Below are 20693 nucleotides of genomic sequence, written 5' to 3' on the forward strand. Positions count from 1 at the left end.
TAGGGAACATTGTCCCCTGGAAACAAATGACTGTCTGTGTGGCAGCAAAGAAAGAAAGCACTGCTTCGGCACAAGGCAGATTGATCTCAAAGCTAAGAATTTCTTGTGCACACACTGGTTGCAATGCTGCCAGAAATAGTGATACAGTAGCTGCTTCATCTTCAAAGCCAATGTGCACAATGGCAATAATTGCTGTTTTATTCAGAGAGAGTTTTGTTATGACTATTAATGGAAATTACAACAGACTTTTGTTTAATACTCTGTTTAAAGTGTTTTTTCCAATTGGAATCCCAAGAAAATAATTTAATTTTTCATAGATTGAATAAGTGAATAAACACTTATACACACATATGCATATATATACACACACACACACATATACGTGGTGTGTCCATAAAGTAACGGTCCTTTTTATTTTTTTTTAAAAACTATATGGATTTCATTCATATGTTTTTATGTCATACATGCTTGAACCCTCGTGCGCATGCGTGAGTTTTTCCACACCTGTCGGTGATGTCATTCGCCTGTGAGCATGCCTTGTGGAAGGAGTGGTCCCTCCCCCTCGTCGGATTTTCATTGTCTGGAATTGGCGGAATGAAAAGGACTTTTTTTCCATCAGAATTTTTTCAGAAGCTCAGCGCGCCGCGCTCCGAGCTGCGACGTTGCGGCACAAGCCACCGGATCATTTCTAAGCTGATGGCTCTGTAGATACGAGACCATCGTGTGCTCTTTCTTTGGTTATCACAAGAGCTGGACATCAGCCATTTTCCGGCAGATTTCACTTTTAACAAGAGATTTTGTCATGGAAAGCCGCGCGGAGGCTTCGCGCATCACGACTGATTCGCTGATGAAGCGAGACAAAGGAACACCTCCGTTTCGGAGTGTTAGAGGACAAGTTTGGACATGTCTAGCTCTCCACAAGTTCTCTTATACTCACTCGAGTGGTAAGCACTGAAAGCCGAGATAGACATGTCCAAACTTGTCCTCTAACACTCCGAAACGGAGGTGTTCCTTTGTCTCGCTTCATCAGCGAATCGGTCTCCACACAGATCTTCTCTAGATCAGCCAGGTTACTGGGCTGTCGCTGAGAAACCCAGAGTTTGAGCTCCCTCCAAAGATTTTCTATTGGGTTTAGGTCTGGAGACTGGCCAGGCCACTCCAGAACCTTGATATGCTTCTTACGGAGCCACTCCTCGGTTATCCTGGCTGTGTGCTTCGGGTGATTGTCATGTTGGAAGACCCATCCACGACCCATCTGCAATGCTCTAACTGAGGGAAGGAGGTTGTTCCCCAAAATCTCGCAATACATGGCTCCAGTCATCCTCTCCTTAATACAGTGCAGTCGTGCTGTCCCATGTGCAGAAAACCACCCCCAAAGCATGATGCTTCCACCCCTATACTTTACAGTCAGGATGGTGTTTTTGGGATGGTACTCAGCATTCTTCTTCCTCCAGACACGGCGAGTGGAATTAAGACCAAAAAGTTCTATTTTGGTCTGATCTGACCACATAACTTTCTCCCATGATTCCTCTGGATCATCCAAATGGTCATGGGCAAAATTAAGACGGGCCTAGATGTGTACTGATTTAAGCAGGGGAACCTTCTGTGCCATGCATGATTTTAACCCATGACTTCTCAGGGCATTTCCCACAGTAACCTTGGAAACAGTGGTGCCAGCTCTCTGTAGGTCATTGACCAGCTCCTCCCATGCAGTTGTGGGCTGATTCCGCACGTTTCTTAGGATCATTGATACGCCCCGAGGTGGGATCTTGCATGGAGCCCCAGTCCGAGGGAGATTGACAGTCATGTTTAGCTTCTTCCATTTTCTAATAATTGCTCCAACAGTTGATCTTTTTTCACCAAGCTGCTTGGCAATTGCCCCGTAGCCTTTTGCAGCCTTGTGGAGGTCTACAATTTTGTCTCTGGTGTCTTTGGACAGCTGTTTTGTCTTAGCCATGTTAGTAGTTGGAGTCTTAAGCCTCGGTCCCACCGAATAATGAAGGCTGAAGAAGGAGCCACTCATGGGTGTGGGGTGATTATTTGAAGAATGACCCACGTTTTCATCTATCACGTATCAACTATGAAGGTGCCACTATGTGTCTCTCTGTACCCCGCATGTGCCACGTAGCAGCCTCTATTGAGTCACGACCACCTGTCATTACAGCCTCGAATGGCTCGCATCAGCCACACTAAGCCACGTAGTGCCATGATAGCGCCATGATAATGCCATGTTGGCGCACGTTTAGGCATGAGTTTGGTCCAAACCTCCAGCCCTCCCACACCTGGTCCCTTTAAAGTGTGGGTTTTCAATTCACAGATTCACAGCAGCATTTAAAGATGTCCCTTCTTTTTTTTTTTTTTTTAAATGCAGTCCAAAAATAGACACTCCATCACAGTTCCGCAGTTGTGCGCTGTGCGCCAGGCTGCTGTCCACCTGTAATGCACCAGACCAGCTAGACTCGAACCACGGGTTCCTGGAGAGCCGCCTCTGTGCTCCTCGCTGGCTCCGCGGCTCTCTGTCTATTTTTTTTTTTTTTCTTTTGCGCGCGCGTTGCTGTTGTCCTTTCATGGACAGCCGCCTCTCTGCTCTTTCTGGCTTCCTTTCCATCTGTGGCTTGCTGGCTTTATTTTTTCCCTGGCTTTAAGCACAGTCATTTTTACAACGTGAATCCACTTTAACTTTGTGTTTGTCCGTTTATTTCTGCAAAAGTGCTCTTTTGCGCGCGCGCTGCTGTTGTCCTTTCATGGACAGCCGCCTCTCTGCTCTTTCTAAGTGGCTTCCTTTCCATCCGTGGCTTGATGGCTTTATTTTTTCCCTGGCTTTAAACACAATCATTTTTACAACGTGAATCCACTTTTGACTTTGTGTTCGTCCATTTATTTCTGCAAAAGCACTCTTTTGCGCGTGGTGCCGTTCTGCATACAGAATGAGATGGCCGTTTTATTATATACACCTGTGGATCATTTTATATATATATATATATATATATATATATATATTTATTTCTTCCACAGCTTACAAGTCACCATGATACAACTTTTAACTTTGTGTCATGTCTTCAAAATCGGTCTTTTGCGCGCTCTCCACCTGTGTTGCCGCACAGCTCCTGCTCTTAGCTGCTCCACTGGAGTTATTATCTTCCATGGCTTTAAACACACATCCACTTTCACGCAGTCACCCAAATTTTAACTTTGTGTTCGTCCAATATTGACTGAAATATCACTCTTTTGTGAGCTGGCATTCTGCCTAAATGCTTGTTTGAAGCGTGATGATGAGTCACTGCCTCAGTGCGCACACACAGCGGCGCTCATGTGATCCATTAATTCCAGAAGTGATTAGAGGTATTTTCTGCATCCAAGGTTTGACAGAAAATGATTAATCCGCTACAAAATAATTATTTTATATAGAGTCCAGCACACAGAGCAGGTGGAATTGTGTGCGCAAGAGAGCCGCTCCAAAAATAGCCTCTCATGTCCTGCCTCAGTGCGCACACACAGCGGAGCTCATGTGATCCATTAACAAGATATTAAATTAACACAACAGACATCATCATACAGACATACTTTTACAGCTAGGAACTGTTTTACCAAGCTATAAAAAACATTAAAAATAATTACCTTAAGCTGTTCAAAATACATTCCACATGGAGCAGGAAAGAGAGGAAAAAAGTGTCCAGATGAAACAATCCTCTGTGATGCCAGTAGTGATTAGAAGTGTTTTCAACATCCAAGGTTTGGCAGAAAATGATTAATCCACTACAAAATATATAGAGTCCAGCGCACAGAGCAGGTGCAATTGTGTGCGCAAGAGGAGGAGCCGCTCCAAAAATAGCCTCTCAGGTCCTGCGAAGGTGCCAGGCGCATGGATAATGGCCTTTTTGCAGACTCATAAGCACCACGCAAATACTTCTAAGCCGTCGCAGTAACTCGAACACAAACTGCGCCATGCTGTTGTTGCTAAATTTTGAACATCTTGAAATTAGCGCCACGCTCAGAGAGGAGCCTCATTAACTGAAGATAATGCCTCTAAGAGCCACTCTGAGCCACTATACTGCCACTATAGCTCACAAAACAAAAAAACAGGGTGCGTGGTTCCTTCTTCACCCCTTCACTCGGTGGGACCGAGGCTTTACTGATTGTGTGGGGTGCACAGGTGTCTTTATGCAGCTAATGACCTCATATAGGTGCTTCTAATTTGGAATAATAAGTGGAGTGGAGGTGGACTTTTTAGAGGCGAACTAACAGGTCATTGAGGGCCAGAATTTCTGCTTATTGGCAGGTGTTGAAATACTTATTTGCAGCAGTAACATGCAAATGAATTATTAAAAAAATCATACATTGTGATTTCTGGATTTTGTTTTTTTTTTAGATTATGTCTCTCACAGTGGACATGCACCTAAGATGAAAATTTCAGACCCCTCCATGATTTCTAAGTGGGAGAACTTGCAAACTCACAGGGTGTTCAAATACTTATTTTCCTCACAATATATATATATATATATATATATATATATGTGCGTGTGTGTGTATAATATGTATAATGCATATGATTGGTGCTACATGTATTTGCACACCTAAATGCTGTAAAACACATTTCTTTTTTTCAGTTCAATTGAACATGAAAGTGTGTCCCATTTGATGAACTTCTGTATGTGTGCACCTCTGCATGTGTGCCAGTGCTGATACTCTGATCACATTTAAGCAAATCAGTACCAGTGTTGCCACAGTTACTTTGAAAAAGTAATCCAATTAGTGATTACTGCTTAAAAGGTACCTTAGTTACTTTACTGATTACTCAGCTTTAAAAGTAATTAAGTTACAATTACTAGTTACTTTATTAGTTATTTTCAGCAGCTGCCGACAACACCCCCCTGCCACCTCAACATGAAAATGATAACCTGTTTTGCCAGTACTGACTTTATAGTCACCTTTTCTTGACTTCAATAAACATAAATACTTGTTTTATATAAAATAAAGACATATTTCTGGACCTCATATTTAACTGTTGACAGCACTGTAATGAAAACAATTTATAATCTACATTGTTTATAAATGTAACTGTTAAATTCTTTCTAACAATTTTCTAACATTTAAATTCTTTCTCAACATTTTAATTGTTAAAATGATTATTACTGATATTATTAGAATTATTATTATTATAGTATTAGTAGTAGTCGTAGTAGTAGTATGAAAAATTGTCTTTAAAAATGGAACTTTAATCTAGGGGTGTGGAGGGAGGCAGCTTCTTCCCCCCTCCACACCCCCTTTCCGCTTGGATTAACCCCGGTATGGCCGTCTGAGCAGGAAGAATTGACAACATGTATTTATGGAAAAAGCATGACCAAATTGACAGCTAGGAAATTTTTTGTTTACATGTTTCAGTGGTTTTTACTTCATGTCATCCTCAGAAAGAGACTTTAGGGTCATTTGTGTGGAAAAAACAAGCAAACATTTGTTGCGGATCTGCTGTTTTTAGCGAGAGCACAGAGCGGCACAAATTTTAAAGAAACAAAAAGCGTAAAAATGTTTTTGTAAAGCTCAGTGCACGTGTGCTGCTGTCACTGCGCTTTGAGAGATGAAGACAACTGTTCTTTCAACTTGGATCTGTGCTGCAGAAAACAGATGAAAAGCTCAAAGGCTTCCGGGGCGAAGTGGGCAGTTCAATCGAGCCGCGACCTCAGCCTGCCCACGAGCTGCTGCGATCGACCCACAATACAAAATAATACTAATGCACAGTGACTTGGAGAAGTAATTTTCATCTGATTACTTATTTGGAAAGATTAACACGTTAGATTACTTGTTACTGAGTCTGCTGTTGGCTTTACAGTGTGTTGTGCAATGGGGCTGGACAATTTCAGACTCACGATTGAACATAGTCTCCCCTAATCTACCCGAGTCTACCTGGTGTGCCTAGTGCTTTACTCGTAAACTGAACAATTTTTGGCCTGATAGTTAAAAGTAGAGCAGGTGTCTTGGTGGGATAAATAGTTGAACTATAAATATGTATGTCAGCCTGGGTTGAATTCCTGTTCATGCCACCTATTTTTGTCTTTGGACAAGACGCTTAATCTGCCCTGTCCCAGTCCACCTATCCATACTGTAAAGGGGTGCTGGCCTTGCCTGGAGAAATAACTGGTTTTGGCATGGCATCTCATCCGGGGGGAATCTCATCTGCTTCATGAGGGAGAATCTGGAAAAAAGGATCGGCACCAACGTGCCTCATGCGAGAGTTTTTTCACGCCTGTCGGTTACGTCATTCGCCTGTGGGCAGTCTTTGAGTGAGGAGTCGTCCACCCGCTCGTCGATTTTTTTCATTGTTTAGGAATGGCTCAGAGACTGTTGCTTTGTTTGATAAAAATTTTTTCAAAACTGTAAGGCACAACTGAGTGGACACCATTCAATAAATTCAGCTGGTTTTCGGTAAAAATTTTAACGGCTGATGAGAGATTTTGGTCTGGTAGTGTCAGCTTTAAGGACGGTCCACGGCGCCTGACGGCGATCTGCGCTTCGAGGCGGCAGCGTCTCGCCGTTTCAAGTTGAAAACTTCCACATTTCAGGCTCTGTTGACGCAGTAAGTCGTCAGAGAACAGAGAACTTTCAGAAGAAGTCGGCATGAGGAGTTTATTCGGACATTCCATTGTTAACGGTCATTTTGTAATGAAAGAACGTGCGGGCAGAGTCGCATGTCGGGCTGGACCCGACCGCGGGGGGTCGCGGCAGGAAAAACACCTCCGTTGGAAATCTTAACGGGCAAGTTGGAACATGCCCAAGCTGTTAAACAATTTCTCAGTTACTCACTTGTTGAAAGCCATTAAAAGCCGCCTGAATTCTACAAATGGTTTTCAACACGGAGGTGTTTTTCCTGTCGCGGCGCACACAGATTTGCCGAGTCATCACGGAAACGACTCAGCGAATTTGCGCGTACGTCTTTCATTAAAAAAATGTCCTTAAACAGTGGAATGTCCGCATAAATTCCTCATGCCGGCCTCTTCTGAATCTTCTCTGTTCTCTCACGATATCCTGGGTGAATTAAGCCTTAAATTAGGATGTTTTCAGCTCGAAACAGGCCGACGACAGCGCATGGAAGCGCTGCAGGACGTCCCGCTCCGTGGGAAGTCCTTACACCGACAGAAACACCCCATAATCTCTCATCAGCCGTTAAACTTTTCACAGAAAACCAGCTTAATTTCTCGAATAGTGTCCACTTGGATATACCTCACAGGTCCAGAAAAAAGTTTGATAAAGCAACGCGCGCCGTCTCGAGCAGCATGTGAAACAAAGGAATTCAGCCGAGAGGGCGGGACCACATCTCACTCAAGGCCTGCCCACAGGGAAATGACGTCACCGACACGCGTGAAAAAACTCACGCATGCGCACGAGGGTTCAAGCATGATTGGTGTAATCGCACGTCATTCAAATCCATATAGTTAAAAAAAAAATAAAAGGGTCGGTTTATTATCTAAGAGACCTCGTATACTCGGGTGTGATGTACTCTGAAAAATACAACCCCGATTCCAATGAAGTTGGGACATTGTGTAAAATGTCAATGAAAACAGAATTCAGTGATTTGAAAATCCTCTTCAACCTATATTCAATTGCATACACCACAAAGACAAGATATTTAATGTTCAAAGTGATAAACTTTATTGTTTTTGTGCAAATATTTGCTCATTTTGAAATGGATGGCTGCAACATGTTTCCAAAAAGCTGGGACAGTGGTATGTTTACCACTGTGTTACATCACCTTTCCTTCTAACAACACTCAATAAGCGTTTGGGAACTACGGACACTAATTGTTGAAGCTTTGTAGGTGGAATTCTTTCCCATTCTTGCTTGATGTACAACTCCAGTTGTTCAACATAATGCGCCACACATTTTCAATGGGTGACAGGTCTGGACTGCAGGCAGGCCAGTCTAGTACCTGCACTCTTTTACTGCGAAGTCACGCTGTTGTAACACGTGCAGAATGTGGCTTGGCATTGTCTTGCTGAAATAAGCAGGGATGTTTCTGAAAAAGACGTTGCTTGGATGGCAGCATGTGTTGCTCCAAAACCTGGATGTACTTTTCAAATTAGTGATGGCTAACTCGAAGTGTTTGAAACAGCCATATTTCATGACCTTTGTTCTGGAATCAGGATCAAAAATAAGAAATGATGAATGTGTGAATCTGCTACATGCTGCACAAATGTACCTTCATATCAAATTAGGCATTTTGTATTATTAAACAAACAAAACCACAGTCAGCACAGTGTCTGAACATGTAATGACATGTACATTGTTTGTGGAACACTTTACCATCAGAAATAAAGTCTCACACAGAATTGAAGGTGTTTAATGCAAAGGTCAACCCTTGACGCAAGTCACGAGGGTACTATGACATCACATCTGCATTCAGAGGAGATTTTTAATGGTTAGCTAAAATATGGTTGGATTGGTAATTGTAATTCTGTTACTGTAAAATTACCCAAGATTATTGTTACTTGTGATGTCAGCACCAATTAACTCATATGTTCACACAAACTGCATTTCTTACATAAATGTCATGTTTTGTTTAGAATTATATTTTGCATGAATTGTGTATTTTTTATTTATTTATTTATTTATTTTTTTGTATTTAAAAGCCAGACCGTGGAAGGCTGCAAATTACGTTAGGATGGTATGGTTTACATTGCATTTTCCACATTATTTTGTGGCAGTGTATTGTCTTTGCCGCATAATGCAAAAATGAAGCACACATCTCCAGCTCACTCTTTCTCATTATGATCCTGTTATGGCTCTAACACATAATGAAGCAGTGACCCAATTTTTTTTATCCACACAGCAGCCTATTTTGGAGTTCAACATTGATTTTCTTCTTATTACCTCTGCCAAGGAGGCAATGTTTCCGGCTACGCCTGTCTGTCAGCAGGATTAAGTAGACACTACCAGGCTGATGTTCATGAACTTTGGTGGAGGAGTGGAGCAAAGGCCAACAGAAAATCCATTCAAATTTGGACTGGATCCAGATCAGAAGGCATGCCCAGGATGTTTTTTTTTCTTCATCATCTTTTCACTTACATTTTTTCTGCTTTTTCATTAGTCTCTCAGGAAATATGGCATGTTTCGATTGTTCATTATTTATAGTGTTGATATCTGTGAATGTGTAGTATTAAGTGGGGATTTAGTTAGAAGTTCAAAGTCTTTTAAACAAAACACATTTTCCTCGATGGTGATCTTAATTCCATCACTGTAGATGGTGTAGTCCAGGAGCATAGGTTGACCTGTAATTGGTAGATGTTGCTGTGATTGTTGTTGAATGTATGGATGCCCTATACTGCACCCCTTCAGAAGCTGAGTGAAGAGTCACAGTGTCTGAGTTACAGTTCTGTTGGATCAAGACTAAGATCTCTGCTTTCAGTGATTTTCCCAGATGCTGTGAAATATGGAATTTGTAGAGAGTTTCACTTACCTTGGAGGTAACGTTTATACCTCTGCATTTGACATTGAGAAGTGTTTGGGGATGTTTCTGTGAAGGCTCTCAGTTGTCCAGGTTATTGCCATAGCAGAGAAGCTTAAATCTTCGACTGGACTGGGTTGCTTGACGCGAGGATGTTTCGCTTCAAATCGGAGAAACTCTGACTTCTGTCTTGACTCTTGTAGAGAAGAATAACCGAAGCTACAAAAGCTGGAGTATTAAACCTAACCAGACCCCTCCTACTGAGAGGCAGACTGGTATTGGCTAGTGACTAAACAGTTGCTCTAATTAGCACCTATTGTGCTCGAGTTAGCACCCTCCTAATGACAGGGTAGCTGTCCCTCCTAACAATGGGACTAACACCTCTCCTGACAACTCTCCTGATGACGTGAATGACACTGGGGACGCCACTCCATGCATCTATGGGCTGCCCAAAATCCACAAACAGGACGTGCCACTCAGGCCTCTTGTATGTAGCACAGATTCCATCACTTACAATTTGGCCAAGCACCTCAAGTGGATTTTGGCTCCTCTAGTGGGTAACTCAGACCACCATGTGGATAACACACAAGATTTTGTGAACAAGATCAAGGACCTTCAGCTGCCATTTAGCCTTCTTGGACTGTGTGAGAACAGGCAGCTCCAGACAGGTGTTTACAGAAAAACCACTCACACTGACCAATATCTGTTCTTTGGCTCAAACCACCCCCTTGAACACAAGCTCGGGGTGATCAGGACTCTTCAACACAGAGACCTACAGGTGCCCACAACTACAGAGGGAAGGGCTAAAGAACAACAACATGTCTGGAAAGCCCTCACAGTATGTGGGTACCCACAATGGTCCCTGGATAAAGTGCAGAAGTCCCAAAGAACAAAGAGACCAGACAGACAGGAGATGGAGCCAAGAAGAAGAGTGTATCTCCCTTATTTAGCAGGACTAGGGGAAAACTACAGAGGATCTTCAGACAGCACAAAATCCCAGTTTACTTTAAACCTGTTAACACCTTGAGACAGAAATGAGTTCACCCTAAGGACATGATCCCTAGTTACAAACAGAGCAATGTAGTGTATTCTATCAGATGTCAGGAAAACTGTAATGAACACTACTTAGGTGAGACTAAGCAGCCGTTGCACAAAAGCTATACCAGCACAGCAGAGAAGGCGCTGGTGGACCTCAGTCTGCAGTTCATCTCCACCTTAAAGACACTAACCACACGTTTGAGGACAAGGAAGCTAAAATCTTAGCTAGAGAAAAGAAATGGTTTGAGAGAGGAGTGAAGGAGGCATTGTATGTGAAACATTTGAAGCCCAGCCTTAACCGGGGAGGGGGTCTGAGACACGCTTTGTCCCTGTTTACAATGGGGTACTCAGGTCTAAGAAGTTTCAGTGTTTTGCTCATGGTAATGAGTCATTCACGTCATCAGGAGAGCCGTCAGGAGAGGTGTCAGTCCCATCGTTAGGAGGGACAGCTACCCTGTCATTAGGAGGGTGTTAACTAGAGCACAATAGGTGTTAATTAGAGCAGTTTAGTCACTAGCCAATAGCAGTCTGCCTCTCGGTAGGAGGGGTCTGGTTAGGTGTAATTCTCCAGCTTTTGTAGCTTCTGTTATTCTTCTCTACAAGAGTCAAGGCAGAAGTCCGACTAACAGAGCAAGAATTTTAGCTGAGGAAGCTTCTGCGATTTGAAGCGAAATGTCCTCGCATCAAGCAACCCAGTCCAGTCGAAGATTCAAGCTTCTCTACAAGTGTTTGGGGAGACCATGATGTCATGAGGTCCCCAGAGAGAGGTGTTTGGCAATCCCAGTACCTTTGCAGGAAAACAAATGTGAAAGGTCCACCTCTTGAAGGCCCTGGTGCTTCCTTTTGCGCTCTATCGTTATGAGATTTGAGAATTAAATGTAACGTAAGGCAACAACTGGATGCTCTTGATACTAGGTCTGTTCAGAGGATCTTTGCATGTGTTTTAGAATAACTGTTAATGACTCAGACTCACTTAATCAGCTGTGATGTTTAGACCATGTAGCACTAGCCACACTGCAGGTGCCTTAATGTGGAGGAGCAATTGGGAAAGACCAAGTGGTCCCTCATGAATCATCTGTGTGCCACAGATGGATGGCTACACTACTTTCGTATGTGGGGATGGAGAGACTCTCTGCCTGGGCAGTTGCCATCCTGGACCCAAAGCAGTTCTGAAATGTGGCAGATTCCACAATATGCAACACCATTCCATGCTCCCAGACTTGACTTGGCCTGACCTAATGGTAATTGGAAATGCATGTTGTAGAAGAGAGGACCAATGGTCTTTCCGCAAAGATGTTGTAATGGCTTAGACAGAGGACCCCCACACTGAGAACAACAGCAATGGAAGCTAAATAAAAGCAAGTTTATTGCCCACACAGACAATAATTGCAACAGTTTGAGCAACAGACAGCAAGCTTAGTTGTGACACAGACTGAGATCAGGCATACATGGGAACAGTCCAGCAGGCAAGGGAATGGCAAACAGATTATCCAATATATAAGCAGCACTCTACATGGGCCTTTCATGGTCTAAAAATATTGTGATAAAACGTCTTGGAATTTTATCTTTTAATTCAGTTATTTAAAGCAAACTGAATCTAATGTTGACTGCTGAGTCGGCATCTGTACCACAAATGCCAGGCAATAAGAAACCATTGGCGGTGATATGATGTCATACCTTTTGTTTTTATGCATGCCAAAACACCAGCATGTTTCTGTTTGACTAAACACCAAGTCAGCAGACTTTAAACACAAAGGAATCAGAACAAACATATATCCGTGCAAGGATAATCTTTGTCTTCAAGACAGTGCCGCGGCGCCTCTTGTCCTCCTTGTTTTCTGTGTGTAGAATCAAATGCAATATGAATGCTTTGACTTCTCCTCCTTTGCCCTCATCCTCTTCATCTCCCTCTTCTATGCTCATTGACATGCACAATGAGCGTCCACTGGGAGCAACACATCACCATTATTCATGGAAAGAGTACACCTCAGAGTCAGACTGACAGATCAAAAGATGCAGATGATAGGTGCGGGTAGTCACGGTTAATGTGATGAATGGCCCCATCTTTTGGTGATGCTGTGCTGCTATACGTGTGGGGACGGAAATGTTTTATAGTTTCCTATGTGGTTGTTTGTTTTGGCCCCCAGTCAACAATGCAAATACCCTGTACAACAGACTGTTGGCTGAACTCTTTGCTTATTCCTTCCCCACAACTCGCATAAATCAAAGCTTTAAGTATTTTGATAAAACTAAACTTGTGATACTTTAAAAGTTATGTCAGTTTCAGGTATATCTGCATAAACTTTTAAAGTAACAGCTTCAAACGTTTTATGATCCAGCAAATATACTGACGAGGCTTTGGAAAAAACGAGAAACGTATGATCATAGATAGTTGAATAGATGGCTAGATTAGATAGTAGGGGTGTGCTTTACTCACTTATAAATTGATGAAATACATATCCTGGGTATATATATCCATATACATGGGTTATGATACAATTCATGCACAGTATTTTTTCAGGGATTCAGCTGGTAAAAAAAATGTGAATGAGCCATTGGCCCCTTGGTACTGAACACAATGGGCCTTTTGCATTTTCAAAGGGCCATTTGCCACGCAATTCACTGGCTTTTTTATATTATTTTTATGTTTAAATGTTTAATGATGTATGACAAATCATCATCAAGGCTTGGGTTAATATACAAACCTTTGTAAAAGTTCTTAAGATTCTTCCTTATTCAGTTGCACTAAAACAACACTGACTTTGACAAATTATTATACCAAGCTTGACTTAGCAAATAAGAGGATTATAGCAAGTTTTGTTTCTCCAATAATAATAAAATAACATGCTTTTGGATTGCATTATGCATTTTCAGAGGACCGAGGTTCATGACCAGTCGCCCAAAATGACAGATAACTCGGGCGAATATCTGTCATTTTGGGCGACTGGGTGTGGACGGTGGGACTCAGAAAATGCATACCGTGGTACAACAGCATGTTATTTGCATTATTATCACTTTTTACTAACATACACAACACAACGCGTACATAAAAAGTTGGCTCACTTTAACTTTTGTCATGTCGGCTGGCGCGCGATGCTCTCCAAATTCGGCAGTGCATCCTCATCAAGCTGGCTGCTCATGGCTGCTGTTCTCATACTATCCACGAGAAAATCATCCGGAATATCCATATTGGGACCAACACACACTTCTCGCCTTTTTAGTTTTAGTTGCCCCCCACCCCCTGCGGACAGTTCTTGGGCTGCGCGCGCTATGACGTCATTTGTTTACGCACAGCGGGCGGGTATAGCCAGGTAGCGTCAATGTAAATCTACGATACCGGCCTAGCAACGCCTCGGTAAAGTGATAATAATATTCAGTATTTGAACAGAGAAATAAAGTCATATAGCCAACATCCATTTTAGAGTTACAAGCCATGAAATAATATGAGCACAAGCTAGTTATACTGAGATATTGTGCCGGTTGTAAATATGCACATGAACAATAACTTAATGAGTAATGAAAATAAGGAACTTTTGTCTGTGGTCCAGAATGAAAACAAGGTGTTCAATGTTTGACGGAATATTTTAAAGTACTTAATTGTTGGAATCAACTGCAACGTTAACAGTATCACCAGTGGGATAGTCTCCAGTGCCCCTGTTACCCTTAATTGGAGTAAGTGGGTATAGAAAATGGATGGATGGATGGATGGATGGATGACCAGTATCAATGAATTAAAAAAAGCAGCTAAGATGGCAGGAGATTCTGTGAGATCTCTTCTTTCGCTGAAGCTTTTTCTATACAGGCACTGTGAGCGAAGTTGTGGCATTTATTACCATCAGACTGATTTTTCTGGCGATGGCATCAAAATTAACGCAGTAATGCCTGTAAACTTTGCCTTTAATCTGCAATTCACACCGATTTAAACACGATTGAAACATTAATGTGTTGATGTGGCTTTTGGACACATTAAAGGTTAGAACTTTGTATGTTTAATGCATTATTGACATGGGCCATGGTCTAAGTTGAATTGCTGCCATTTATAATTGAACAATTCAGGACAGTGTAGTTCAGTTATTTGTTTAATGTACACCGCTGTTTTTTGTGATGAATCAGAATAAGCCAAATGTACATTCAAATATATATTTCATGAAAAAACAGGGACGTTGTTTAGTTTTTTGCTACAGTCATACTGCACACCGATGCTACGTCGGCTCACTTTTTGTTCACCACTGGGGGCAGCAACACATACTGTAGGAAAAACTGCACCATAACAGAAGCCCAGAAGAAGAGGCCAGCTGTTTTTAACCAGTTAGCATAGCAGGTGTGGCAGCCCAGTGGTTAGTGCCCCTGTTTCCAGAGCACAATGTTCCCGGTTTAAGACAACCCCTGCCCAATCTACGTGTAATTTGGCAGCACACCAGGAAGGACATCCAGTGTAAAACTTGTGCCATCGAACATGCAAATCCACCTCTGATCCACTATGGGAACCTCAAGCAAAAAAAAGGGAGAAGCTGAAGGGACATAGTAATTAGCATAGCAGAACTTTCCCGATCTGAACTGATGTGACAGTATGAACACTGACATTTTACTTCTATTAGAATTAAATGGTGCAGAAGTAGCGGTAAATCTAGCTCAGTTCAGCTGATTGGCAGCACCCTGACTTATTGGTTAGTACTGTTGCCTCACAGGAGGAAGGTCTTGGGATCACTTCCCACCTGGTCCTTTCTTTGTGGAGCTTGCATGTCTTGCCCGTGTCTCCGTGGGTTACGTCATGTCGCGTAGATGTGTCTGCCACCTGTTGGATGATAGACGAATGCTGATTGATGATGAATTAGAAGTAGGTGTGCTTGTCAGACGGAAAGATGGACTGTTTATGCACCGGATTATACAAAGGGAAGTAAACTTTTCTCCATGACATATAACCTCTTAGGAGTTTGGTTTATGGTTCTGGCATTCTCATTTGTAGTTGTATGATTTCATTTTTTACTTTTCTTATAAATATTTATTTTTGATTTTGTGTGTTGTATTGTGGTTTTAACTTCTTATGGGTCCTGACTCAAAATAACGGTGTCATGCCTCCACACAGCCCAGAGGAATAATGAAATGTATTGATTTATTTACGTATTCATTCAGTAATTCTTTCCTATTTGAAATTGGAAAGAAAGAGCAGTGAGAATGATGGAATACTGCTCCATACCACACCATTATGGTCACATTTGGTGATGGCACTGGTTTGGGACATATGCAATTATCTATCTGTGATGCTGCATCATGGTGGATGGCTCTGAAGGCCGAGATTTAAAACATACAGCCCACCACTGGTGTTGTTACGATGTTGCAAAATCCAACATGACCCCAAAAAGAAACTATTTTTATAAAGCAGTTGAATAAATCCATGCATGATACTTCTGTATCATGCATGGATCGTCTATTCCCACAAAGATTCTCACAAGACTTTTCTCACAGTCAGTTTAGGTGGTCTGTTTCACAAACCAGTGTGATATATTATGACCACTGTTTGTTCTCCTTTTTTTCTTTGTATATTAGTTTCAGGATTTTAATTTTGTGTTGCGCTGCAGCCATGTTCTTTTAGACGCTTTTGCGGGCATATCTTGTACTTGTAATACTGGAAAGGTACAACGTGTTCCTTCTAGCTTCCAGCTTTAATGAAATTGGTGGTGGGTATTTCTCAACAAATTAGCTATTCTTCCATCTCTAGCCTGAACCCAATTGCTAACCCCCACGCCACACACACACACACACACACACACACACACACACACACAAACGAAAGGCAAAATTTAAGATTCACATCACTTCAGCCGTTAATGTGCACATAGCATTGGGAATAGGGAGTATTTCTTCAGCGTCTGAAAGAGTTGACAGTGATTAAGTATCTGCAGTTATGAATATGTGCTCAGGCCCTTCTTGAAATTTTCACATCATGCACCACACACAAAATTATCTGAATGTCAGCAAATACACCTAAAAACTGCAGGCATGTGCATGGCTCAATCTTATTAGTTAAGTGGGGAAATATGTCTCGTTGTCATCTAGCTACATCGGCTGTAGCTGTAGATGCATTGTTGAGTCTCATTGCTTTTTGCATACATTTTTAAAAATCCACTGTGTTAGAAATTGGCCTCTTTGGTGGTATAAATAAGCCAGAACGCATGCCAGTAGGTCATAAAATATCTTTCCTTCATAATTTTTTAACCAGCTATCTGAACCGCTTCATTCCTCCTGCAGAGCACCTTGTTTTGGAGTCAGTTATCAAGATGAGTAAGACTGCACCATCAGGGGAAACGTTAAAAGCTTCCTCGTGGAGATGAGACAATATAGAATTGATTGAGTCATTTAAAGTCAGGAAAAAATAGAGGAGAAGCAATAACAGATATTTTTGTTTTGTTTTGTTCATCAAGCCTTATGACATAATTGTCATGTTGTCTTTGCCACTTTCATTCACAGCCATTGACCCAAGCACGGAGTCAGTGGAGGATTTGATGCAGAGATTCCAGGAGAGTTTTCGAGTTCCCAACACCCCAACAGACATGTCTCACTTCCAGCATGTCATACACAGCTCATCAACAAGTCGGCGGAGAGGCCCCAGCCATACCAGAGGTAAGACTGATTAGGGGGAAAAAAAAAAAAAAAGAAGTGAAAGACATTTTCTAAGTTGAATGCTTCAGATATTGCACGCAACATAATTTGCAATATCTGCATTGCTAATTTCGTTTTGCTGTGCATGCTGAATATTGTTTATTGACCTTTAGTACATCTGTGGAAGTAATATTAAGCGTTGGGCCTTGCAAAGTATTTAATTAATGCCTAAACTCTGGAGTCACTGCACAGTATGAAATATACATGAGATTAAATATTTAAGCAGCTCTATGTCGTGTTTATCGCAGATGTTTGATTGACCTGTGTTCTCGTCCAGTGTCCACTGGGGCAGGAAACCCAAAACAGCACTATGCATTAATTATCGTTAAATTACCCTGGCCATTTAGGGTTTACATATTCCATGACCTCTCTCCTGACCCAACTGATTTTCCAACCAAACTAAACAGACCTGAATTTTTTCAAGTACAGTGTGTTATATTATGTTCATTCATCCAATCTTCTGTGGATACTATACTGAATCCCTGAAACCACTTGTTTTATAGTCTTATGTCGAGTTTTATGTAGGATAAAAGTTTCTAAAGGTTATATTGGAAAAGAACTGAAATGCAAGATTTGCATGTCATTAAGATCTCCAATTCACTGAAATTAGTGAGAACTACTTGTTATTATACCAGACCAAAACATAAATAAAAAATGGGGGAAGGGGAGTGTATATAGGACCACCCCGTCCATGCCTTTGTCAATCATGGCCATATCACTCCTTCTAAACTGTTTTAAATTATACTTCACATAACAACACCATAAGGTAACATAACCATGTGATGTGGTATTCACATCACGTAGCATACCACAGGAAGATGTGTGTCGAGGAATGTAATTCTGGAGCAAGTTCTTCAAGGGGAGATAATTAGACTTGTGTATTTAATTGTTGCATTATACTGTATGATGTTGTCTGTATGTGCAACAACTCCTAAGCTGGTTTATATGTTTAAAGGAAATTTCACGCAGTGATAATGCCCCATATGAAGATAGGCATGAAAGAAAGTAAGAGCTTGTTGCTTTTTTAAATATAACATGTTCATCAATTACAGAGGTTGAGTGATTTGTTAACTGAGGTATTCACAACATTTTGTTTTTTTAACTCTGCTGCTGATATATAATACACGTACTGTTAATATGATTTAATGAGCTTGATCACAGATCACCTGTGTCTTCAGGTATAATTCACTGATGATATCACCAATACATTCATGCCTACTATCAGCCAAATTCATAATCATTGTAGTCACCCTACAACAAAATAAATAAATAAATAAATAAATAAAATTTTCAAAAAGTCATTTGCCATACTATTATAACCAATGGGGTATTGGCATTGAAAATAATACATTTATCCAAATTGATTCACATACCCAACCTATTTTCTTTCCTCTTATAGACTCTAAATCCAGAATTATAAATTATAATTTACAACCCCCAAAAAGTTGTGTGCATATGAAAAATGCAAATCCTCCCCAACCAAAACCACCACCAAGTGATTCCTGCATTAGCTTATGTATGAATGAACCCAAGATATTTTATGCCTTGTGTTGTAACTTTGTTTCATTTATTAATGTACATCCATTCCTGCATTTAAGGCTTGTGACACCTTACAAAAATAGTTAGGATGGGTACAATTTAGGGCTAACAATGATATGTTTTTTAAAAAGCTGATACAACCACAGGGGCAATTCATTACTTTGGAAAACCTTTGTCAATCACTACAATATGGAGTTTCATTAAAAAATGCCACTTGTAATTTTACTGTGCATAAAAGAAGCCTTATGTTAACCTTGTTCAGAAGTTAGATTGACTTCTCTGGTCTCAGAGGCATCTGGGATCTTTGCAGCCTTAACATAGTATTCAAAGTTAATAAATGTCAGCCTTGGGAGCAAATGATTCTTCTGGCATTTAATCACATACACGTATGCATGTCAAGATGTTTCCTCCCCGAGGTCAAGAGGGAAAATGTTCTCTTTGAGAGCCTATAATTACGAATGAAAGTTTTTCTGTTCCATTAAAATGTGAAGTAAATACTGCAATGATACTTCTTAAAAGAACAAACATGAAAGGAGTAAGATTTTTTTTTTTATTACAAAGATGCAGGTTAAAACAAATTCTTGGTGAGACTCAGAAGGTTAGGGCTGTATTCCATTCCTAAATGTCCTTGGATGTGTACAATGCAAGGATCAAGATGTTCAAAGTAGCGGAACTTTTTTTTTTTTTTTGCTGTGAGATTGCTACATTTCTCTTCACTGAGAAATGTTCTTTGTCTCCTTTATCACTGATGCATAACTTTGACATCATAAAGAAAATGTACTGTACCTTTGCTATAATGAGTTTGCAACTTTTGCAAGGTAATACAGTTTGAGTCGGTAGTTAACAGATCATTATCTTGCAGCATTGACCAAGCAATTCAAAATGATGTCAGCTTTTTGACAGTGGAATAAGACAGAGAGAGAACTACATCTTGAAATGTAGTGGTGAGGAAATGTGGTTTTCAGCTTTTAGCAAATGTCTGTATTTGCAATACAGTTGTAGTGCTCAGACTGATAATACTTTCCTTGTCCAGAATATGTTTTTAGTTCTTACAAATTGGATTTCCATTGTACCCAAGTTCAACGTTCATACAGCCCTTCTGATCAGACAGGGCAAACATCATCACCTTGGCAACTTTACACAGTATCCTTGTATTTTCAAATACTTATTTCCAGCTTCTCAGAAAAAAAAAACCAACAATAAAATAGACTAACCACTTATTTAAAAAGTAGCACAGTGTTCAGATGAGTCACTTGTGAGTTCAATAGAATGGTTCGTATTCAAGTTGAGTTGTTCCAACAGAGCTATTCCAAGGCAGACACTGTTCTTCTATACAAAAAAAAAAAAAAAAAACTAGTAGAGCCATGTCCAAAACTCTGAACAAGATTTGGTCAGGGATGGAAGTTGACCATAAACCATATCTAGTTGTATTGAAATGCAACACATCACATCCTGTACTGCCACCTGCCAAACACTGCCACCTGCTGGATGTGAATCCATGTTAGATTATGAATTTAATATTTAAAGACTACAGTCAGCGTAGGGTTTACGTGTGTACTACTTTGAATTCAGTATTAAATAATGGCCTGAACTCTGGTGTGTTACAGCTGACATTTTTGTTCCTTCATTTGAATATTTCAGCTGACTAAGGAGTTTTTTGTTTTGTCCTCACCTCAGTTTTCTGTGAATTCTGCTGCTCAGAACAGCTGTGCTTCATAGCTGCATTTCGTATTATCACTCCTTTGATGTCCAATTTGTCAGCACTAATCAAGCATGAAGGCTTAGTCCTGGATTTTGGAATAATGAATGCATATTACTCAGTCCAGTCCTCTTTGAATCGTCTGTTGAATTGATCAGCCTTTGTTTTCTTTGCTAACACTGAGAGCTACATGGTAGCGGGGGGTCGCTGACTGACAGTAATGAGTCATCATTTCAGCAAAATTACACTTCTTGTAATTGGACCGGGGTGGTGAATGCCCACATACAAAATAATGACAGGTGTGCACACACGTACACACTT

The 20693-nt window shown here is 40.9% G+C and overlaps 1 protein-coding gene across 1 annotated transcript in view; it reads left to right on the forward strand.

Moving 5' to 3' along the window:
* Window positions 1–20693, forward strand: part of LOC117530070 (astrotactin-2) — a 465818-nt gene that overhangs the window by 376939 nt on the left and 68186 nt on the right. The window contains exon 4 of the mRNA XM_034193006.1: window positions 16943–17095. Within this exon, the coding sequence (XP_034048897.1) occupies window positions 16943–17095 (153 nt within the window). The remainder of the gene's footprint in view (window positions 1–16942; window positions 17096–20693) is intronic.

The sequence above is a fragment of the Thalassophryne amazonica genome, chromosome 17 (genome assembly GCF_902500255.1).
Source record: "Thalassophryne amazonica chromosome 17, fThaAma1.1, whole genome shotgun sequence".
In the NCBI taxonomy this organism is placed as follows: domain Eukaryota; kingdom Metazoa; phylum Chordata; class Actinopteri; order Batrachoidiformes; family Batrachoididae; genus Thalassophryne; species Thalassophryne amazonica.